The sequence below is a fragment of the Diceros bicornis genome, chromosome 34 (genome assembly GCF_020826845.1).
Source record: "Diceros bicornis minor isolate mBicDic1 chromosome 34, mDicBic1.mat.cur, whole genome shotgun sequence".
NCBI lineage: Eukaryota > Metazoa > Chordata > Mammalia > Perissodactyla > Rhinocerotidae > Diceros > Diceros bicornis.
Genome location: NC_080773.1, coordinates 33,298,379 through 33,322,141, shown reverse-complemented (window position 1 = coordinate 33,322,141; position 23,763 = coordinate 33,298,379). Strand labels below are relative to the sequence as shown.

The following is a 23,763-nucleotide window of genomic DNA, read 5'->3' as shown; positions in this document are numbered from 1 at the left end:
CCCCCCTAGAACCACCCCCCCTTGGGCACAGCCCCCTGAGCCCCATCCCTGCAGGGCAAGGCCGAGTTTGTTGTGTCTCCCCCCTCCCTACATATTCGTTGGGCCTTATTTACAGATTCACAGTTGGGGGGCAGGGAAGGGGGGTGGAGGGGGCTCCCCTCCTTCCCCAGCCCCCTGGGGTCAGGGCAGAGGGGTCCCATTGGTGGCCAGGAGTTTCTTGTCCTTAGGCGGGCCTCGGCGGGGAGAGCTGGTCAGCTCCGGGTCTGGGCGGCCGGGTGGGGGTTGCAGGCTTCGGGGCGGGGTGCCGGCAGGCCGGGTCTGGGCCCCGTTCTTCTCGTCTGTGAGGGAGGAAGCAGTCTGGCCTCAGTACCCCCAAGGCCACCAAGCCCTGGGGAACGTGTGCCAGCAACATCATGGTGAGGCCAGAGCCCCAAGCCTGGGGAGAGGGTTGCCAGGGGGACACACACCAGCAACCTGGCCTGGCGACCCCAGGACATCAGGCCATGCATCCTAGGCCCTCCAGGCCTATGGCTTTGGAAACTGGGCCAAGTCAGTCCCCGTGAGACCAGGCAGCCCGACTTCAGGAGACACTCCCAGACTCTGGTCAGGACCCTATTTGCTAAGGGACTGCTTGTCGCATCAGCAGACAAGAGGCGAGTCCCCCAGACCACAGGCAGAGGGCCCCCCTTCCCTTCTGCTATCCTCGTTGTTAGGGGGGATGCTCCTTGGCAGTGGGGCCCATGGGAACCTACAGTGGTTATCTGGGGGGGTCTCAAGTCCTTCCAGCTGGGCCTGCCTGACAGGGGTCACCCTTTTGTGGGGCCTGACTTCCCCAGGCTAGGGGACTACGGTGGCAACACTGGTTGCCGGAGGTCATCTAGCAATTTCTATAGGGTCTGAAACAGTACCTGAGGCCCCCTAGCAGAGACTGGCCCCCTTAAGGGACACCAACCACTCGAGGCTTGGTTGCCATAGCAACTGATAAGGCTGTTTCCCTTCGGGGCAGACTGGGAGGTGGGAGGTCGCCCCCTGCCCCATTCCCCATTATAACACATGTGGCTAAGGCCCCAGATGCCTGTTGGTCCTACATCTTTGTGGGTATGTTCTTTGGGGAACCCTGGTGGGAAGGCCAGCTTTCCTTGGCAACTGGGTCTAGAGAGGTTCAGGGGGTCTAACCTGCCTTCTGGTTGCCCCAGGCAACCAGGCCTGGTGGCGAATGACAAGAGTAGAGTTTCTTCAGCTCCCCACTAGTGACATTTGGGGCTGGGTAATTCCTCGCTGTGGGGGCCATTCTGTGCACTGTAGGATGTTTTGCAGCATCCTGGCTTCCAACCCACAAGATGCCAGTAGCATCCCCTCTCCCCGCAGGTTTAGACAACCAAAAACATTTCCAGACATTGCCAAATGTCCCCTAAGGGGCTGTGGATGGCAGAATGCTCCCCTCCAAAGATGTCCCCGTCCTGACGCTGAGATACTGTGAATGTGCTACCTTATAAGGCAAAAGCAACCCTGCAGTTGTGATTAAGATTAAAACCCTGAGGTGGGGAGACTATCTTGGATGATCTGGGTGGGTCCAGCTTAATCTCAGTCCTTGAAACAACCTTCCCGGGCTAAGGTCAGGGTCAGAAGGAAATGCCAGCACAGAATGACATCACCAGCTTTGAAGATGGGGGAAGGGCCATAAGCAAAGGAAGGGGGGAGGCTTCTAGGAGCCTCTAGGAGTCGGAAAGGCAAGACCAGACTCTGCCCCAGAGCCTCCAGGAGGGAGGGCGGCCCTCCAGACACGCTGATCTTAGCCCAGTGAGACTGTGGGACCTCTGACCTCCAGGACTGTACCAGAATAAACAGGTGTTTGAACCACTGAGTTTGTGGTCGTTTGTGACAGCAGCCACAGGAAACTAAAACAAGAGTGAAACGGGCCCCCAGTCGAGAACCACTGCTCCCTAGCAGTCCTGACCCTGGGACTTGGTGCTCTCTGGTGACAAGGCCACCCAGGCTCCTACCCTCATTGCTGGGGTCCTGCTTGCCTGCTCCCTTTCACCGTGGGGACTATGGGACCCCTATTCCGAGAGGAGGTGGTGCCATGTCTCAGGAACGGGGCCGAGCAGGAACCCACTTCCCTTAGGAATTCTGGTTATCCCTGGTTGCTAGCGCAGGCACACCTTAGCAACAAAGCGTGCCCAGATTTGCTAGGGAATTCTGCTCCCTCACAACCAGGCTGGTGGGCCCAGGGAAGCCCCATCTCCCTGAGCACAGGTCATGCACACTCCCCGTGAGCTCAGTTTAGGACAGTGGGCAGGGGAGGCCTGAGTCCTTGAAAGCCAGGCCCAGCCAGGCCAGAAAAGGCTGAGCCTCTGCAGAGAGGGTGACCAACCTGTCTGGGTTTTAGCACCGAAAGTCCTGCATCCCGGGAACCTCTCAGTCCCAGGCACACTGGATGGTCGGTCACCCTCCTCCAGAACACAGTTCCGGAACCTCTGTTGGCAGGAAGTCCCACTATCCCCAACACAGAGACCAGTCGTCCTCTTAGGGACCCCTGGAGGTCCTCTCCCTAGCAATGAGGTCTTCTCAGGCTCAGGATGGCCTGGTTCCCATGGAGCTCAGGCCCCAGCCTCTCCGGGAACCTGCTCACAGCTCTGCTGGTAAGGCCCCAACACAACAGTGACACTACGACAATACGTGGGCCTTGCTTCCCCACAGCTGCAGCCCTGCCAGCAAACCAAACCCTGCAGCACGTGGTCACCAGGAAGCCTCCCCTCTGCCCCTCGGGATAGAAGAGGGAGGCAGCCCCGCAGCCCTCGCCTCCTACCTGCCAGGGCCTGCACGGAGGGCTGGTCATGAGTGCTCAGCAGCTGTGCCTGGATGGTCTCCACCACTCTCTTGAAGCGACGGCTGGGACCTGGAAGGGGCAGAGAAACAGACCCACTTGGGGACAGGGAAGGCAAGGCCCTCCTGCCCTGTGGAACCCCATCCCTCCACTCCGCAAAGGACTCTCTTCCTCTTGGTCTCAATTTCCCCCCTCTGTTGGGGCCAGGCATAAATCCTAAGAAAGGTTTGACTTAAAACGAGTGTTTGTTTTTTCTTTGTGAGGAGGACCAGCCCTGAGCTAACATTCAATGCCAATCCTCCTCTTTTTTGCTGAGGAAGACTGACCCTGGGCTAACATCCATGCCCATCTTCCTCTACTTTATATGGGACGCTGCCACAGCATGGCTTAACAAGCGGTGCGTCGGTACGCACCCAGGATCCGAACCGGCGAACCCTGGACCACCTCAGCGGAGCACGCGCACTTAACCGCTCGCGCCACCAGGCGGGCCCGAGTGTTGCTTTCTATTTAAAATGTAAGATAAATAAATGGGAAGGAAAAAAAATCTTAAAATCGAGAAAGATCTGCATCTTAGTCTTTAAGGGAAAGAAAAAAAGTGCCATAATTCATTTTGGTGATGTAACACCCCAGTGTTCCACAGCAGCCTGATTTAGACACTCCAGGAGCAAGCTCATCTCCCAGCTGTAACATATTAAGACTGGTGACAAGGATAGCAAACAGAGGTATCCCTTGTTATCTAAACTTGTTATCATGACTCAGGAATCAAGTAGAATTGGAAGCAAGGCATTTCTGTGGTCTTCATCTCTTGTGCCAACTCTTGATTGCTCGTGGCTGCCTGGAGTTTCTGAGGTGGGAGCTGAGCTCAGCAGGAAGAAGTGCTGTGATGGATTGGTGATGTCTGCTCTGGGTGCAGGAATGAGGTTTTACAGCAGCACACCCTCTGTGTACAGTCTTAAAGTAGTAGGAAGAGCTCTGCGCTATGAGGTCAGCAGGCCTAGGTTGAGCCCTAGCCCTGTCAGGGTTTGCAGTGGGACTCCAGTCAAGTCAATTTACCTCTTTAGGACTCGGTTTTCTTATCTGTAAAATGGGTGATTACTAACACCCCAAAGGCTGCTGGGAAGCTTCCAGGAAATCATGCATATAATGCACAGGACGTGTTGTAAATACCCATCAAATGTTGATGAGGGGAGGGGGAAGGAAAGGATGTGGGGGTGTGAGAGAGGAGGGGCTCACAGAGTCAGCACCAGCTGAGCACGATCTCCTCCTCCCTCTTGCTGCCCTCCTGGGTTGCTATCTTATCTCAGCTATCTTGAGCATCCTAAACAACAGGCTGGGGCAGTCTAGTTGAGGGAAACTTACCGGAGATCAGAGTAAAGGTGACAGAGTAGATGCCACCACCACCACTGCCGTCTCGTCGGGGGGAGGGCTCGGGACCCTCAGAGGAGCTGATGTCCACCTGGAAGCGGACAGGCTTCTGGAAGACGGAAGGGCCGCCACTGGCCTTGTACTCGGCCCTGAAGCTGGTCTGTGACAGCACACTGTGACTCAGGCTGGGGATCTGAGAGAGGTGGGGGACAAAAGGAAAGGGTGATTCCTGATTCCAGGGAACGGATAAGCAACCCTATAACCAGCTCTGCCCAAGGGACTACAAGTCCCATCAGCCACTGGGGGAAAAGAATAACAGAAAAGGCATTGGGAGTCCCCATTGCCTGCTGGGATCCATAGCTTTCTCTGTCCTACAATAAACAGGGTATCACAGGAATGTTTGACCAACTGAATCCCAACGGTGACTATCTAGGCACCAGCCCCAAGCTCCAGGACCACATGAAACAAACTTCTCCCTCCCTTCACAAACACTGCCTATAGCCACAACTGTCTCAAACGATAAATCCCATTAGTGCCAAGAGCAAAGAACCACAGGACCCAGTGGACAGACCTACAATCTGCTGGGTAAAGAAGTTCCTTCTGCCGATCTCAGACCTGGTGGTAGGGAAAGGCAACTCACCAATGCTCAAGGGGCACTAACATGTGAGGAATTGTAATTCGGAATCCCATTCACCACTTCCAGGCCGCAGGGCACAATAAATCTTTCCTGTCTCTCTCCCCCTACAATGACCAAACCCAACCCAAGATGGAAAACTACAAATCCCACGAGCCCCAGGAGGAAGTCAGGCCCCCAGGGGCTGCTGGGATTTGTAGTTCTGTAATGGCTAGCATGCATGAAGACCCAGGCCCCTCACCGACAGGAAGGCATGGACAATGTCTGCTTTGATGCTGCTGAGAGGTTTGTCCTTTAGCACGAGGAATATTTGTTCTTCTTTGTCCAAGGAGATGAAGTTCCCAAACCAGGAGCGTTTTGCCAGCCTGAGTGGGAGGGGATGGTTGGAGGCGGGTCAGGAGGGGACTAAGGGAATGAATCCCCCCCTCCGTCTCCTCTGTTCCCTTCTCTGTCAGACTCACTCTGGAGATGACTCTGGTGTCAAACTGGACATCTCCTCGGCGGTGGGGACTGGGGAGGGGAGAGCATGGTCAACACTAGTCTATCATCCGTGTTCAGTACACAGGCCAGCAGCCGCCTCCAACCAGGAGACCCAGACCCCAGCATCTATTCAGCTCTCAGTAGCTAAACCCCAAATGGCACGCTGCCTGATGTTTCTTCTAGGGATGCTGCCCCCCACTCACCCTCACCACTGCCCCTCCAATCCCAGCTAGGCCACGCCCCTTAGGGGGTGCGGCTTGCTAGCCATGAGCCAATGGGAAGATGAGCCAGAGCACTGCAGGGGCCTATCCTTCAGGGGGACTCCTCCTCCAGAGCTGGAAGCCCCACCTCCTCTCTCCCCAATACCTGAATCTCGGCTCACTACTCCACCTTCTCCCAGGATATGCGAGTCCTGGCCCCCCAGCCCCTTCCTCCTTGGGGACCCAGATGTTAGCTCCCAGCCCCCTCCCCACATTAGGACTGAGGAGTCAACCCCCAGCCCCTGTGCCCCAGGGACCCTTGTACCCTGCATCTTGCGCCGGTGAAAGCGAGGGGAGCCCAGGAAGCTGTTGCGGATGGAGTTGAGACGACTCCTCCAAGCGGCTCCCCCGACGCCACCGCCGGGGCTGGGGGGCGGCGTTGTCCCCGGGGTCCCAGTGGGGCTGGCCCGGGGCGTGTGCAGGGGCGAGTGCAAGGGCGTCCCCCCAGAGGAGCGCGGAGAGCCTGGGGGGCCGGGCAGGGGCGTGGAGCGGGCACTAGGAGGCGGGGGCTGCTCCCCGGTGCCCCCACCTCTGGGGCCCCGAGAAGGCAGCGTCTGCGTTTTGGAAGTCGGGGAGCCCCCGCCCCGAGCCTCATCTCCAGCCCCGGGCTCCGGTGAGAAGGAAAAGACTGGACTCTGCGGAGGAACGGAGACAGGTGAGAGGACGGACTACAACTCCCAGAAAGCTCTAAAAGCCCCACTCGCACACACTCACGAAGGCAGGCCCCGAAGCATGCTGGAATTTGTAGTCCAATTATTCCCCCTCCCAACTCCCACTGTTGAGGGGAGCAGGGACTTTTTCTATTATGCTCACCGCTGTAAACCCAGCAGTGACTGGTACACAGTAGGCGCTCAATTAGCTTTTGTTAAATGAATAAACGAACCCTCCAGACACACTGAAAACCCACTCCTATGAGATGGAAATGGCCAAAGGCCTAAAATACTAATGAGGCCTTGGGTCCTTAGCCCTTTGGGGACAAGGAGGCAATGTCTCAAGACTTCATGGGAATTGTAGTTTCTGCTGCTCATCTTTGCTCCCTCACCCCTTCTCAGTTCACTGGGCACCTAGCCTTACCCTTGGGCTGCTCAGAGGGCTGGAGGACAGACCAGTGGAGGCTCCACTGACACTACGGGATCTGTTTCCAGGATAGATTAAAAAAAAAAAAAAATCAGGTGGGAGGGTTTCAAAAGGTTCAGATGTCCTCTCTCTTCCATACTCCTTCAAGATGAGGAAATGAGCCCCAGAGAGGGGAGGTGACTCGTCCCAATCCACAGCATGTCTGAGGTGGGATGGGGTTAGAACTCCAAACTCCCTCCCCACCCAGGACTGTGGATCCCACTGGAGGGAGAGGGTCTCCCCACCTCTGGCTGTGCTGGGCCATCTCCAGGGCCCGTCGGGTGGGCACTGGGGAGCCACCACCCCCAGCATCCGTGATGCTCAGGACTTCCATGGACTTCCGCTCTGGCCGCCGCTTCCCGTGACGGCTCAGCATGGGGGAATCCACACGCTTCCGAGGTGGGTCTGCGGGCCGAAAGATTCAACCCAATCAAAAGACATATTTGACCAGCCGTACGTGGCACTCATACAGATGGGGAAACTGAGGCCCAGAGTGGAGAGGAGTTTTGACAAAGGTCACAGAGCAAGTCAGGGAGTGTAACTCCAAAAGCTCAGGGCCTGCAGCCCCTTCCTCCCTCAGGAATCCGGGGTCTGGACTCCCAGCCCTGCCTTCTCACCAACATCATTCCGGGGAGGCAAGTCCTGGTCCTCACAGCTGGGATATCGCTCCTTCCGATCCAAAAGCAGATAATATATCATCTTTTCTTGGTTCTCTCTATTGGGGGGGGGTGAGAGGTCATGTCCCAGAGGTAGTCTCATCCCCTGCCTGTGGCTATCTGGGGCTCAGTCCACCCAGTGTCTCTGTCTGTGGATCCATTTTCCTAGGTATCCATATGGTTGGTTCTTTTGTCTCAGTGTACGTCAGCCTCACTTTACTCAATAATAATAATACCACCTAACATCTGAGCACTTACTATATGTAAGTACAATATGAGGCACAGTCTAAGTCTCTCAGCGTCCATGAATACTTTTCAGCATCCTTTCTGTCTTTTCCCTCTGGTCCTACCGCCCCCTCGTGGTTCCTCCGGGAACAGCTCCACGTGGGAGCTTTAAGCCACGCCCCATCTAGCGACCAGAGTCTGCGCATGCGCGAGACCCCGGCGCGTCGCCGGCTGACCGTTCAGCGCCTGACTGTCCCGGAGCTGCGGCAGCTCGCCCCACGTGGCCAGGGTGTGTGTGTTGGGGCGGGGGTCTTACTCCTCGCTGCGCAGCTCGCGGTGCAGCCGCTCGCGGTCCCTGAAGCAGCCCAGGGAAGCCATGCTCTCCAGGACGTCGGGGTCTAGCTCTCCATTTGACGGCAGGCTCCGCATGGCCACCCGGCGGCCTGGGGCTGGCTCCAGGCACGGGTCTGGCTCGTGTTTCCCGCCCCTGGGGAGGGGGAGAAAAATCGTAGGGAACCACGCATCTGCACTCGAGCCTCTCCTTCATCCGAGACTCAGGGCGTCTCGGCCCCCAGCTCCTCCTCTCTCAGACCCGCAGTCCGGGCCCCCAGCCCCTCCTCCCTCAGACCCGGGTGTCCAGACCCCCAGCCCCTCCTCCCTCAGACCCAGGAGTCCAGACCCCCAGCCCCTCCTCCCTCAGACCCACGAGTCCAGACCCCCAGCCCCTCCTCCCTCAGACCCGCAGTCCGGGCCCCCAGCCCCTCCTCCCTCAGACCCGCAGTCCGGGCCCCCAGCCCCTCCTCCCTCAGACCCAGGAGTCCAGACCCCCAGCCCCTCCTCCCGCAAACCCAGGAGTCCGGGCCCTTAGCCCTTCCTCCATCCACCTCTGTCCTCTTCCCCTAGGACCCAGAAGTCCAAGTCCGTGACCCCTCATCATTCAGGAACCTCAGCATCCCACCCCCTAGCCGCCTCTCCTGCTTTGGGGGCCCTTGATATTTGGGCCCCTCCCCCTTCCTCCCCCAGAGACCCAGGTGTCCAGTTCCCCCATACTCACAGGTACCAGGGATGTTTCTGAATTTGCTCCAGCTGTGAGGGGGGGTGGGTGTTAGAGAAGCAGAAGTGAGGTTGTTTGAACACAGTAGGCGCTTAATGAAAGTTGATGGGGTGGCACTGGGGGTCCCTAAGTGCCCCCAACGCCCCCTCCACCAAGGGCGGGATGATGGCTCGTCTCCCCCTGGTGGCAGCTGAGCGCATTGCCCTGCGCACGCGCAGTACGACTCCCCCGCCGGCCTCGCTACACTTCCCGCATGCGCAGTGGCATCCTGCTACTTTCCGCGCCGCTTCGGAAGGGCCCGTCGGCGCATCCGCCCTCCCCCAGTTTGGAGGGGCAGGTTTGCAGGACCCCGGACTGAGGCTCAGGCAGCGACCCCCCCCCCCCCTCCCGCTAGCCGTCACCCCAGGGTCTGACGGGCAGGTCCCGGAACTCCATCCTCATGACTCTGCCAAGGATTCCGTCTTCATGACCCACTGTCCCCCCTTCCCCGCCCCTCCAACTCACACTGAGCCTTTTCTCGGGCTCCACTTCGATCATCCCCCTCAGGAGGCTCTGGCAGTCTGGAGGAATGAAGTGGGGCATGTGGAAGACGCCCCGTTTCACCTTCTCCAGCAGCTGGCGGAGGTTGTCATCATCAAAGGGCAGGGCCCCCTGGGTGAGAAATAACCAGACCGCTTACAGAGCTTACGGTACAGCCGGCGGGAGTCCAGGCGCTTGACACATTTAGACCTCACACAAGCACAGGACGTAGGGAACTATTATTATCTCCACTTTACAGATGGGGAAACTGAGGCACAGAGCTCGGAAGTGGCAGAGCAGGGGTTTGGCAATGGCCAGTCTGGCTCCAGGGCTTAAGAGGCTGAGGTTGCAGCTTGGAGGCTGTACCTTTAAAACAGGTTTCTCTCCAGACCAGTTTCAGGAGGGGTCACCTGCATTCATTCATTCAACAAAGGTGAGCATTGTTGTGGGTCAGGGATCTAGTAGTGAACAGAACAAGCCCTTGCCCTCCTACAGCTCACACCCCAGAATGGGAGACACTTGTGAGCAAGCGAACATGATCAGCTATATAGTGACAGAGTGACTGAGGTGACACTGGAGCAGAGATCTGATGAGGCTGAGCGAGGCCTGTGGAAAGCTGGGAGTGTAGAGGGTTAAATAGTGTCCCCCCAAAATTGATGTCCACCTGGAACCTCAGAATGCAACCCTATTTGGAAATAGGGTCTCTGCAGATGGCATTTGTTGAGGATCTGGAGATGAGATCATCCTGGATATAGGGTGGGCCCTAAATCCAATGACTGGTGTCCTTATAGGCAGAGGAGAGGAGGACACAGAGAGACACAGAGAAGCGAGTCACGGGAAGATGGAGGCAGAGACTAGGCAATGCATCTACAAGCCAAGGAGTGCCCCAGAGGTGAGCAGGTCACGTAGGGCTTTCGGCCTCTCAGAGGGGCACGGAGCACAGCGCTTAAGAGCATGGGTGCTTGTGCTGGCTGCCTGTTAGAATCCTTGCTCTGCTGCCTGGAGCTGCGTGACCTTGGGCATGTCCTGCCACCTCTCTGACAGCACCCACCTCCCAGGACGCATCAGGATTAGATGACAGTCCAGTGCTGGGCACATGGTAAGGACCACCTATGCCGTGTTAGCTGTTGTTACTCATTCCACAACTGGTTGCTCCCCTGCTGTCTCCCAGGTTCTGGTCTGGCCATGAGGGATGGAGCAGGGGACCAAACCAGATCTCTGTCCTCACGGGGCTTCGCCTAGGACAGGGCCTGGCATACACGAGTTAATAAGCAACAGTTATTGAATGAGTATAAGTTGCATTCTAGTGGGGAAGGCAGACCACAAACTAATGGATACATTGGGGGTAGAGCGAGATGGGAGCCCCATTTTAGTGAGGGAGTCGGGAAGGGCTCTTAGGGGAGGTGACACTAGACAGAGACTCGCAGGAGTGACAGTGTGAGTCTCTGAGGGCTTTTCCAGGTGTGGCAAGTGGCCAGGTGCCCCCAGTATCAGAGCCCTGTGGACAGAGAGTGTAGGGTATGGGTGGGGAGATGGGGAGAGGGCACCCCTGAATGCCGGTCCAGGGGTCTGGAAGCCTGGGTGTGACTTCTGGCTGCCTGCTGTTCTAGCACTGGCCTCAGTGTCCCCTCCTCTGCGAAATGGAGATAATGGTCCCGCCAGGCAGGGCTATGGTATGGATTAAAAATTACAATCATAAAACATAAAAACAATACAGTCGGTTCTCGTTATTCACGGTAGTCGTGTTCTATAAAGCCACTATGAACGCTGAATTAGCGAATACTGAACCATTGCTCCTGGACAAAATACGGGGTTAGGTTCCTGCGAGCCTCTGGTCACAACACTGTTGTCAGCCGATCAATATATAACTTTGTTTTATGTGTGTTTCTGTTTAAAGACCCTGTTACAGACTGCATATGTGCATCCTCCCAAAATTCATATGGGATGTGTCCTCCCTAATCCCCAATGGATGGTGTGTGGAGATGGGGCCTTTGGGAGGTAATTGGGTTTAGATGAGGTCATGTCCTCATAAGAAGAGGAAGAGACTAAACCTCTCTCTCTCTACCATCTGAGGACAGTGGGAAGGCGGCTCTCTACAAGCCAGGAAGTGGGCCCTCACCAGATACTCGATCTGCTGGCAACTTTTTTTTTTTTTTTGCTGAGTAAGATTAGCCCTGAGCTAAGATCTGTGCCAGTCTTCCTCTACTTTATATGTGGGTCACCGCCACAGCATGGCTGACGAGTGGTGTAGGTCCATGCCCAGGATCTGAACCCACGAACCGGGGCCACTGAAGCGGAATGTGCCAAACTTTAACCACTATGCCATGGGGCTGGCCCCACGCTGACACCTTGACTTGGACCTCCAGCCTCCAGCACTGTGAGAAATAAATGTCTGTTGTTGAAGCCCCCCAGTGTATGGTATTTTTGTTATAGCAGCCAGAACTAAGGCAGACCTGCTATTTAACACGTGTAGCTGATTCATTAACACAGAGCTCATGGCCAACTGCGCTGTAACTCGCGCCTGAATGAAGCTCATCTAACACGTGTATTCCCTCCGTGAGGCACCAAACAGGCCTCTTGCGCTGAGGAACACGAGACAGCACTTTGGCGCTACACTTGGGGGCCGTTTTAAACAACAAATCACTGACAAAAAGCACAAAAATGCAAAAAACGTGTGAGGGACACTTATTTGCAAGATGAGCTGAAACAAGGGAAAGAAAGCAGAGCGTCGCCTTGTTCAACCTCAGCCGGGAACATGCGTGTTGGGGCCTCGAATCTTTTGCCACTCTGTGCACATCTGAGAATGACCTTGAAAGCCCCAAGAGCGTTGATTTTGAGCTTACAGATAAACTTCAGTGAGTAGGTGAATCTGCAAATAATGAGGATCGACTGTAATAATGATAATAAACTACTACTAATAATAGTTATTGAAATATAAAAAATAACTATTGAGCACTGCTCTAAGGGCTTAAGATGCAACATCCTACCCACACCCTCACAATTACAGGTACTGTCATTACCCTCATTGTGCAGATGAGGAAACCGAGGCTTGGAGCAAGAAAGTGACTTGCTCGCTCCAGGGGCGGAGCAGGATTTGAACTCAGCTGAATGGGCTCCAGGACTGTGCTCTTAATCACTAACTGCAGGAGGGCTGGAATGTTCTTAGCTGGCTTCTCAAGTGCCCATTTTCCCCATGGGGCTGTGAGCCTGATGAAGGCACCGCTCAGTGGGCCTCGTTCCCCTTGGTGTCACCGAGCCCACCTGGTCACATAGCCTCATGGTGAAGAGACCAAGGATTGACCCCAGGTCTGCCACCTACCAGCTGTGTGCCCGTGGGTCTGTCGCTTCCCCTCTCTGGGGTTGTCAAGAGAATTACATCAGGTAATGTGTTTGGAACAGTGCCCGGCACAGAACAAACCACTTATTTATTCATGCCACATGCATTCATGGAGGGCTTACGATGTGCCCACTCTGGGGTCGAGATGGTGAACCCACAGAACAAAACACGCAAAGACATAAGCCCTAGATGTAGGCCCTGACCTCGGGGAGCCGATGATACAGAAGGGAAGGGAGATGCCACTCAAGGAATTACACAACTAAAAGCACAATGGCAACTCTGATGGTTGCCGGGAAGGAGGGAGCTACCACAGGGGACCTGACCTCATGGGAGGAGGAAGGAGGAGGCCAGGGGAGGCTTCCTGGAGCAGTGACAATTGAGCTGAGAGCTAAAAGAAGTCTAGATACTAACTAGGTGAGCAACAGGGTTCACAGGGATGAAGGAGAGTTCTAGGCAGAGAGAGGAGCAGGTGCAAAGGCCCTGTGGCAGGAGCCGGGCTGACGTTTCCCAGTTTGGTTACACTAGTTATTACGATATTGCAACACCCTAGAATCAGTAAACAGCCACTGTCCCAAGCCCTCCAAGGGCTCCTGGCTGTCCCATTCCTTTCTGGGGAGCCCCTGGACTATCTCACAGTTCTGTGACTGAATGGTTAGCTCTAAGATCTTGGTCTGTTGGTTAATACCCCCCCACTTTCTTGATACCAGTTAAACATTTGGGAGACAATCCCTGAAGTAAGGATGGGACTTAATGTTCTGGGCTTCCACCAGGCAGGGTTGTTCTAGAAACGGGGCAGGAGAGGCGAGGGGCGCCTTACCACAAGCAGGGCGAAGAGGATGACTCCACAGCTCCACATGTCTGCCCGGCGGCCGTCATACTTTTCCCCCTGCAGGGAGAGGGAGCAGCCATGACGTTCACCCCTCCGCCGTGCTCCCTCCACCCTCCTCTCCCCTCCACCTGCGCCTTACTCACCTTAATCACCTCTGGACACGCATAGTGGGGGGACCTGAGGGAGAGAGGTGGCGTGAGCCTCCGTCCGGCTTCTGACTCCCTCCCTGGACTCAGGAGGCCGGGCCCCTACTCACCCACAGCTGGTCTCCAGGAGGCTGTCCCCCACCTGCAGAGACGCCATGCCAAAGTCTGCGATTCGGATGTTGTTCTTCTCATCCAAGAGCAGGTTCTCGGGCTTCAGGTCTCTGTGGCTGAGATAGGCAGGTGGGCTCAGGCCTCTGCCCTCCTCCCGGAGGCCTGGGCCCCACTCACTCTCTCTCAGAGGGGGCAGGTCTGGAAACGTTTTATTGTGGACAATTTCAAACGTGCCCCAAAGTAGAGAGAAGGCTGTGAGGAAGCCCCACGCACCATCCCCCAGCTTCCCCCGTCATCAACTCAGAGCAAATCTCTCAATTACACCTCTGCATCCTCTCTCCTTCCCCCACTGGATTATTTTGTAGGAGACCCCAGACATCGTAACATTTTATCCACAAATGTTTAAATATGTCTGAAGTGAGATATTTTGAGGTAAGCAGGGCTGATATCGAGCTGGCTCTTAAAATGTTGAAATATCTCCATACCGAATAATAAAAACATACTGCCATCCCAAGCCTATTGCTGGTCTCTCCCTCAGGACTCCCCCCTCTTTGGACCCCCAGGGGCCAAACTCCTCAAGATTTAAGGGTTAATGTCTGGGGGAGGTGGGGCCCCAGGATCCTACAGTTTCTGGTGGAAGGGCTAACTGGGTCATACTTGTGGTTAAATTTGTTGACTATCGCCCCCTGCAGGTCAGTGTTTTTAACGTCAGGGTTTTGACACGGTGTTGTCAATGGAGAGGTGTTGACAGTCTAAATAGGCTATCTTTTCACCACCAAGCTTTACTCCCAAGCCTGAGCCCCTCCACCCTGATCCCCACCCCATCTGCAATCTCTACTGCAGAGAAGGAGGTGTGCAAACAGATGAGGCTGAAAGACGAGCTGAAGGCATCCGTTTTGCCCCTTAATTAACCATAAAAATTCCCTATGGTTAACATCTTATTTTGAGAGCTGAAAGCAATTCAATGAGGAAGGGATGATCTTTTCACATGGACGTTCACATGCAAAAAAGAACTTCAACCCTTACCTCACACCATATACAAAAATTAATTTGAAATGGATCCCAGGCCTAAATGCAAGTGCTAAAACTATACAACTTCTAGAAGAAAACATAGGAGGAAACCTTAGTGACCTTGAGCTGGGCAAAGATTTCTTAAATAGGACAGAAAAAGCATGAACTGTAAAAGAAAAATAAAATCAACAAACTTGCGTTTATCAAAATTTAAAACTTGCTTTTCACAAGACATTGTTCCAAAAAGGCAAAAGCATGTCACAGACTGGGAGAAAATACGTGAAAATATACATTTGATAAAAGATTTGTTCTTAGAATAAATAACTCTTAGGAGTTATTCCTAGAGTTATGCTAGAATAAAGAACTCTTACAACTCAATAATAAAAGACAAATAATTCAATGAAAAATGGGCAAAGGATCTGAATAGACATTTCTCCAAGGAAGATATACGAATGGCCTATAGGCACATGAAAAGATGCTCAACATCATTAGCCGACAGGGAAATGCAAATCAAACCACAATGAGATCCCACTTCACACTACCAGAGGGCTATAATAACAGATAATAACAAGTGTTGGCAAGGATGTACGGAGATTGGAACTGCTGGTGGGGATGTTGAATGGTGCAGCCACTGTGGGAAAATGGTCCGTCACTTCCTCCAAAGGCTAAACATAGAACTGCCATATGACCCAACAATTCTACTCCTAGGTATGTACCCAAGAGAACTGAAAATATAGGTACACACCAAAACCTGTACGTGAATGTTCACATGTCCTCGTTATTCATATAGCCAAAAAGGAGAAACAACCAAAATGTCCATCAACTGGTGAATGGATAAACAAAATATGGCATATCCACACAATGGAATATTATTCAGCCATGAAAAGGAATGAAGCACTGATATATGCTATAACATGGATGAACCCTGAAAATATTTTGCTAAGTGAAAGAAGCCAGTCACAAAAGACCACATAGTGTATGATTCTGTTCATAGGAAATGTGCAGAATAGGTAAATCCATAGAGACAGAAAGCAGATTAGTGGCTGTCAGGGGCTGAGGGCAGAAAAGACAGAGAGGTGACTGCTTAATAGCTACGGGGTGTTGATTTTTGGGGTGATGAAAATGCTCCTAAAGTACATAGTAATGATGCACAACATATGAATATACTAAAAACTACCGAACTGTCCACTTTAAAAGGGTGAATTTTATGACGTGTGAGTTATATCTCAATTTTAAAAAAGAGATAAAAGATTTGCTTGGGGCTGCATCACACTGGCTTCTGGTCAGCCTGCCATGTGCTCCCAAGGGCCTCCCCTCAAGCTGCCCTCTCACCAGATGGAGTAGCTATGGCAGAAGTCCAGCGCCGACACGATCTGGCGGAAGAACTTCCGCGCCTCCTTGGGGGTCAGTCTCCCCTTCTTTACCAGGTAGTCGAACAGCTCACCTCCAGAGACGTGCTCCAGAACCAGGTACCTGGGGGACATGGAGGGGGCAGAGGGCTGGAAGGGGCATGTGGAGGACCGAAGAGCCTGGTCTCCCTCTTTCATCAGTCCCTCAACCCCAGCACAAGACCTCAATCCCATTGGCCCCTGGAGGCAGAGAACTACAATTCCCATGAGTCTCTGGGAGGAGGAGACTCCTATCTCCATGAGTCCCTGGGAAGAAGAGATTCCAATTCCCATCAGCCTCTGGGAAGAAGAGACTCTAATTCCCATCAGCCTCTGGGAAGCCAAAACTCAATTCCCATCAGCCCTGGGCAGTAGAGACTCCTATGTCAACTTCAGGGGTCAAGACTTTGACTTATAGTTGTCCTCAGGAGATCAGGCAATTCCATTAGCACCTGGAGGTCAGAGATCCTAATTCACATAGGCGCCTAGGAAATAAAGCCCCCTATTCCCATCAGCCTCTGGGAAGCCAACATTCTCAATCTCATTGGTTTCAGGGATGCAGATAATGGAATTCTCATCTGTTCTTGGGCAATGACCTTTGCAGTATGCACCAATTCAACTGTCAACTTCTGAGGTAAAGACCACAACTCCCATCAGTCCCTGGGAGGAACATACACCGATTCCCATCAGTCCTTGAGGGGAAGAGACCCTAATTCCCTCTGGGGGAGGGAAACCAAAATTCAATTCCCATCAGCTCTGGGCAGCAGAGACTCCTATGTCAAATTCAGGGGTATTAGTACTTTGACTCCTAGTTGTTGCAGGAGAAAAAGCAACTCCATTAGCACCTAGAGGACAGAGACGCCCAATTCTCATAGGATCCTGGGAAATAAAGACCCCCCTATTCCCATTAGCCCCTGGAAAGCCAAGCCTCTTATTCTCATAAGCCTCTGGCATGAAGAAACTTGAATTCTCATTAATTCTTGGCAATAACAGATCGCAGAGTGCACTAATCCAAGTTAACTTCTGAGGTACAAGACTACAAGTCCCATCAGCTCCTGACAGGTTAAAAACTCCCAATTCCCATAAGCCTCTGGGACATACAGACTCCTAATTCCCATCAGCCACCTGGATTCTAAAGACTCCAAATCCCATCAGGCTCTGGGAGGTTAAAACTCTCTTAATCCCCATCAGCCCCTAGGAAACAAAAGCTCAATTTCTGGGAGCTTTTGAAAGGCGGAGATTCCACTGTGAAGCACAAACTCCCATGGGTGCCCCCCGCCCTACACAGATAGTGGAGTGGAAGTGATAGCTCCACAAGCGGGTGACAACGGCCCCGCCCTGCCACCACACCTGGGGAAGCCTGAGAACTACAATTCCCACAAGCATCTTGGGCCAGGGCAGCTTCCTGCCTAGGGAAACCCGCTCCAGGATATGATGGGTGTTGGAGTCAGTTCACCCTGGGGACTGCGTGGTGGGGGCAGGGGGGCTGTCCCCTTTCCCGCTGCCCAGCCCAGCTGTCCCTTGGGTCACCAGAGTCCAGACAAAGGCCTATTGTGTGGAGTCGGGACAGCTGGACCCCACCCCCATCCTTCCTGGGGGGTAACTGACTTTGAGATACGGACTCAGAACTTCTAAGGAGGCCCATTGTTGGGGTTCCAGTCATAGCATCCACAGTTATGTTGGGGGAGGAGGGGGGAGCTCCAGAGTGGGAGTTTGGAAAGAGGCAAGATTTTCACTGGGCCTCGGCCTTCACTGGGCTCACGGCCCCTAGTCAACAGGGAGCATCTGTCCTTAGCAAGTTGGGTCTGGCTGAGGCCATCCAGATTATCCAGTATGGCGTGCGCCCTGCAGTGCAGTAGGGCAGGGGACTGGGGCTGGGAGGAAGGGGGAGGATCAGCCTCTGTCCCCGACTCAGTACGGCTTAGCTGTCCTGTCGCTGGGATACATTCGACCCTTAGCGTGAGGCCAGGTCAGTGTGGAAACAAGGAGGATTATGTGTGTGTGCGGGGGTGTTGCTGTGGGGGAAGGGAGTAGGGAAGGGACTGGGCCTTCACTGGCCCAGCTGAGAGTGGGCTTCCAGGCCCTGTCTGCGGAAAAGTCCCACCCTAGGAACTTGGGGAGGGCGCATGGGGGGCTGGGTGTCTATAAATACCTACAAATATTTCTTGTTCTCGTAGACGTCATGGAGCTTGAGGACGTGTGGGTGTTCAATGAGCTTCAGGATGGCAATCTCCCGTTCCACCTGGGGGACCGAGGGGTGGGACACAGGAGTGGAGGTCAGCATGGCCTCCCTTCATTCCCCCTAGCCCCAAAGGGTCCCCCCACAACATACACACCTTCATCAGCACCGACTCGGACAGCTTCTCCCGGTTCACGATCTTGATCGCGACCTTCTGGCCCGTGATGCAGTGGACCCCGAGTTTAACCAGCCCTGGGGGAGCAGGTTTGAAGATGTGGGGTGTACTCCCAGAGCATCCTCCCCGCTGTGGCTCCTAAGCTCCCCTTTCCACCTCAATTCCTCCTTCTTGCCCTGCTGGCTGTTTAGCAGTGGCCTGAATCACTCTCACCTGAACTTCTGCGGGCCAACAGCCGCCATTCCCACAAAACACAATTCTCTTCCTGCTTCCTATTGCCCAATTCTGTTCCTTCCGATTGTCCATCACCCACCTGCCTTCCCCTCCACAGCCACCCCTTGATTCTCAATCTGATTCTCTCCCCTTCTGGCGTGCCCATTTCAGTTCATCTCTCTACATATTCTTTCCTCACTGAGTCTCCATAGTTTTGTCTCCCTCATTCTGCCTGCTTCAAACCTCTCTCTCTTTCAACCCATCACTTCCTTCAATTCTCTGCCTTTTAATCTAGAGACTTCACGTCTCCCAAGGAATATAATCGCACCTTTGCCCCCTTCCCAGATCATCCTCCTCCACCTTCTCTGAAACCCTGACCTCTCAATCCCCTTCTTTGATCTACTTTTAATAGCAGATGCAGCTGGCAGCATGCAAACCCCAAGGGTAAGCCCCAAAGCCACAGACCCAGGAGTCCAAGCCCCCAGCCCCTCCTCCCTCAGACCCAGGAGTCCAGGCCCCCAGCCCCTCCTCCTTCAGACCCAGGAGTCCAGGCCCCCAGCCCCTCCTCCTTCAGACCCAAGGGTCCAGGCCCCCAGCCCCTCCTCCCTCAGACCCAGGGGTCCAGGCGCCCAGCCCCTCCTCCCTCAGACCCAGGGGTCCAGGCGCCCAGCCCCTCCTCCCTCAGACCCAGGGGTCCAGGCGCCCAGCCCCTCCTCCCTCAGACCCAGGGGTCCAGGCGCCCAGCCCCTCCTCCCTCAGACCCAGGGGTCCAGGCGCCCAGCCCCTCCTCCCTCAGACCCAGGGGTCCAGGCGCCCAGCCCCTCCTCCCTCAGACCCAGGGGTCCAGGCCCCCAGCTTCTCCTCCCTCAGACCAGGAGTCCAGATCCATGGCCTCTTCCTCACCCATAACTCAAGAATTCAGGTCAGCAACACCTTCACACTCTTACCACTAGGATCTGGGGGTCTGACCCTCTTCTCCTTCCTACCTCACACCCTGGCCCTCAGCTTCATACAGACCCTGGACCCACCAGTGGACCCCCTGCCCAGGACACAGGTGTGCAGCTCCCGCCTCACATCTGCCCACCCCCCACCTGGCAGGAGAGAGGCCGTGCTGGTGGCCAGTGCTTAGCAACAGCAAAAGATGACCCCCCCATTCCACAGCCACTCCTGGGGGATTCGCCTCTTGCATCCACCTTTCCACCTCTCCATTCCTGGTCCCCACACTGAGCCAGCATGCTGGAGAAGGGGAAGAATGCTGTAGACCCCATTGCCCTGGCCTCCCCCTGTCACCCCAATGGCCTGCCAGGAGAGCCTGAGGCCCTCTTTGGCTAGAGGACAGTGCAGAGGGAAGCGGCTTCCTGGGGTGCACCCCCATCCCGCCACCTCACCCCAGTCTGCGGCTGTACTGCAGCAAGGAACTCTGCTCCCAGTACGGCCGGTCCCGCTGCGGCCGGCCTCCCTTCCCCACGGAGGCCAGGGAGCCCCTCCAACCTCTGCCCCAACGGGGCGGGAGCCTTCAGGCGCCAGACCTCACCCGAGGAATCCAGGCCCCTAGGCCCCTCCTCCCCAGGACCCCAGAGTCTGAGCTCTCAACCCCTCATCCTGGGGGTTCAGCCGTCTTGACCCCCAAGTGCCTTCTCTGTGAGGGACCCAGGGGTCTGGGCAGCCTTTGCATACCCATGAGTCCCGCCCTCTGCCCCCCAGCTCCCCTGCACCCGCCCCAGGTGTCCCCTCCCCTGGCTCACCTGTCTGTCCTTTGCCCAGCGTCTTCTCCAGCCGATAGGGGCCCACATATTGGGCGTGCTGGGGTGGGTGTGGGTGTGGGTGCGGGAGGTGGTAGGCGGGGGAGCCCCCGCCCCCCTCCTTGGCCCCGGACGACATGGTGCCCTTGGTCCCGGCCCGACTGGCCCCCCGGCCGCCCCCCCTGCGGCCAGTAGCCCCGTCTCTCCGGTGGGGGCCGGCGACCGCTCCGTCCCGGCCCCCCCGGCTGCCCCCCACCTCTCCGGGGGTCCCCAGGGGGCTGGGCTGGGCCCCCCCACTCGGCGGGCCGCGGAGCTGGGGGAGGGGGGGCTGGCCCGGGGGGGTCAGGCCCCGGGAGTCAGCATGGCCCGGGGGGGCTGCGCGGCCCCCCCTCCCCGGCCCGTCCCTGGCCGGCCCCCCCCTTCCTGCGCCTCCCCCCGCCGGGGGGGGTCTGAGGTGCGGGCCGGCGGATGCTGCAGGCCGAGGTCCCCCCCGCCCCCCCACGCGCCCTCTCTCCTCCGCCTCCTCCTCCTCTCCGCCTCCCCCCGCCACCTCGTCCTTTCTCTCCGGCACGCTGACATCACCATCCGGGGACTCCGGGCCCTTCCCCAAAGTTAACCCTTTCGGAAGGGGGAGGGGAGCGGGGGCAGGGGGCGGGCCCGGGAGCTGGAGGGATGGAGAGGAGGTGGGAGGATGCAGGGAGGGAGGGAGGGAGGGATGCAGGAGGAGAGAGGATGGAGCGAGAGAGACGCCGAGCAAACAGACAGGGGCAGAGATGGAGCTACACAAAGGGAGATGCAGTCTGACATAGGCACGGGGAAAAGGAGACAGACATGGCAAGAGAGATGGAGGCAACCAGAGACAGGGCTGGGGCAGGAGGGGAGAGGAGGAGTCCGGAGATGGGCAGAGACAGGAGAGACAGAGAGACAGGGAGGTGGTGAGAGACTCATAGGAAAGCAGAGACAGGGACAGAGGTGGAAAGAGTCAGAGACCTGGAGAGACAGACATGCGGGAGAAAGAGGGAGTCCAGCCAGAGAGATAGGGGAGAGGCATGGAGAACAGCAGAGGCGGTGGAGAGACAGAGAGATGGGGGAGAGTAAAGAGACGGAGAAAGGAGAGAAGGTGATAGGGAGAGACAGAAAGATGGAGAGACAGGGATGGAGAAAGGAGAGATGGTGGTGAGGAGAGAGAGATGGAGAGACAGAGATGGAGAAAGGAGAGACAGTCATGGGGAGAGACAGAGATGGAGAGACAGAGATGGAGAAAGGAGAGACGGTCATGGGGAGACACAGAGATGGTTGGACAGAGATGGAGAAAGGAGAGATGGTCATGGGGAGACACAGAAATGGAGAAAATCAGAGATAGAAATGGAGAGAGACAGAGGTGAAGGACAAGAGAGTTGGACAGACAGGGAACTGGGGGAAAACAGAGGCAGAGAGATATGGAGAGACAGATGGAAGAGAGATGAACAGAGAAAACAGAGCGAGAGATGGGGAGAGACCTGGAGAAATGGAGGGGATGACAGAGAGATACAAAGCTTTGGAGAGATGGAGGGAAGGGGGAGAGAAGTGGAGATAAGCAGAGACAGGGACAGAGAGAGGGAAAGGTGTGAAAGTTGTGGGGGGAGGTGGGCAGACAGAGGAGGGAAGGTCAGAGAGCAGGAGGAAACTGGGAGAGATGGAAAGGGACAAGGGGGGAGGAAAAATAGAGACAGGTGGAGGGCGGGGGGAAAATAGCTGGAGAGACAGATGTAGAAAGAGAGCTACAGAGAGAGAGGGACGAGGAGAGGGATAGAGGTGCAGACAGCAAAATAATGGGGGGATACACACAGGTGGAGGGCTAGATGCTGGGGAAGATGGGGACAGATTGGAGGGCAGAGAAAGGGGGAGACAGGCAGAGAGAGGAAAAGAGTTTTGGGAGTTGCAAACTTCCCAGGCCCCCTTTCCCCACCAGCATCAGAGCCCCATATCCACCCCACAGCCCAGGGTGCATGTTTTCAGATCATCTTGGTTCCATACCTCCATCAAGGATCCTCCCTGCTCCCACAGAGAAACTTCTAGAACCCTCTGAGGCCTCTCTGTATTTTCTGAGACCCCTATGTATTCTCCGTGTCCACCACAGGGTCCCCTTGATCTTCATGTGGGCCCCCATATAATCGTACATCTCCACTGTAGCACATCCATGGATCTGTGCTCAGCCCATGGGTAATCCACAAGCCTCCACCAGATTTCCACGTAATCCAGGACTCCCCTATATCAAGTACCCAAAGGTGTTAGGATCGATCCCATGTCATCCCCAAGTCCTCTATAGAGTCTACCCGTGAGCCTTTAGTCTCCTAGTCAACCACCTCCATTCCATGAACCTTTATGGAGTGCCGTCTGAGCCGGACACTCTCCCAAGTGGGGAGGGCACAGCAGTGAACCAAATCAACAAAGACCCCGGCCTGTGGAGCTCCCATTGCTGTGGATGAGGGAGGCGAGAAACAAGAAAAACAAGCAAAATATACCAGTATGTTAGATGATCATGATCAGAGCTGAAGAGGAGACTAAAGCAGGGAAGGGGCAGGAAGTGTTTGTTAAGTGGGGTATGATTTAGATACGGTGCAGGAGAGACCTCTCCGGTGAGGGGATATTGAAGGAAAGTGAGGGTCAGAGCCATGTGGATAAAGCACTGGGAGCCTTCCAGGCAGAGGAACAGCAGGTGCAAAGGCCCTATGGCAGGAGCGTGCCTGGCGTGTTGTTGGAACGTGGAAGGGGCCAGTGTGGCTGGAGGGGAGTGAGCGAGGGGAAGTGAGAGGAACCGAGATGAGGACGCAGATCGTATATGGCCTTAGAAGCAGGTGACCATATGTCCTGGTTTATGCCTGGTGTTCTGTAATTATTAACAGGGTCTGTTTTCACTCTCAAGTGTGTCGCTATGGGTGGAAAATTATATGGTCATTCTACTGATAGGTCATTGTAAAGGCCATGGCTTTTATAGGGTACCTGGGAGTTCTCATCCAGGCTACCCTCATATGATACATATATTTATATATATAATGTTACATATAATTACATGTTATATGTACGTATATGGTATTATGTAAATACCATATATGTAAATTATAGATAAATAGATTTGGGCATAGGTGTACATAACTGTGGTAGCCTGAATAACAGGTCCCCAAAGACGTCCATGTCCTAATTCCCGGAACCTGCGAATATGTCCCCTTACACGGCAAAAGGGACTTTGCAGATGTGATTGAGTTAAAGATCTTGAGATGGGGAGATGATCCTGATTATTTGGGTGGCCCTAAATGTAACCACAGGGGTCCTTATGAGAGGGAGGCAAGAGGGTCAGAGTCAGAGAAGGAGATAGGATGACGTTGGAAGCAGAAGCCCAAGCGATGTAGCCACAATCCAAGGAATGCGGGTGGCCTCTAGAAGCTGGAAAAGGCAAAGAAACAGGTTCTCTCCTGGAGCTTCCAGAAGGAGCGCAGCCCTTGCAGACACCTTGATT

The 23,763-nt window shown here is 55.0% G+C and overlaps 1 protein-coding gene across 2 annotated transcripts; it reads right to left on the bottom strand.

Moving 5' to 3' along the window:
- Positions 1-21: 21 nt before the first annotated feature.
- Positions 22-20,662, bottom strand: BRSK1 (BR serine/threonine kinase 1). Of its 2 annotated transcripts, XM_058530307.1 has the most exons (19): positions 20,271-20,662; positions 18,295-18,389; positions 18,115-18,200; positions 15,903-16,043; positions 13,559-13,675; positions 13,446-13,479; positions 13,291-13,359; positions 9,122-9,268; positions 8,618-8,649; positions 7,880-8,050; positions 7,300-7,397; positions 6,928-7,087; positions 6,641-6,701; positions 5,832-6,201; positions 5,288-5,336; positions 5,068-5,191; positions 4,187-4,385; positions 2,810-2,899; positions 22-338 (listed from the first exon to the last, which is right to left on the bottom strand). In XM_058530307.1, exons 1-19 carry the CDS (start codon positions 20,404-20,406, stop codon positions 181-183), a joined length of 2,337 nt encoding a protein of 778 aa, XP_058386290.1. In that variant the 5' UTR covers positions 20,407-20,662; the 3' UTR covers positions 22-180. The 2 variants fall into 2 exon arrangements, with proteins under 2 accessions (XP_058386290.1, XP_058386291.1); XM_058530308.1 differs by lacking the exons at positions 18,295-18,389; positions 20,271-20,662 and having other exon boundaries at positions 18,111-18,196.
- Positions 20,663-23,763: the final 3,101 nt, after the last annotated feature.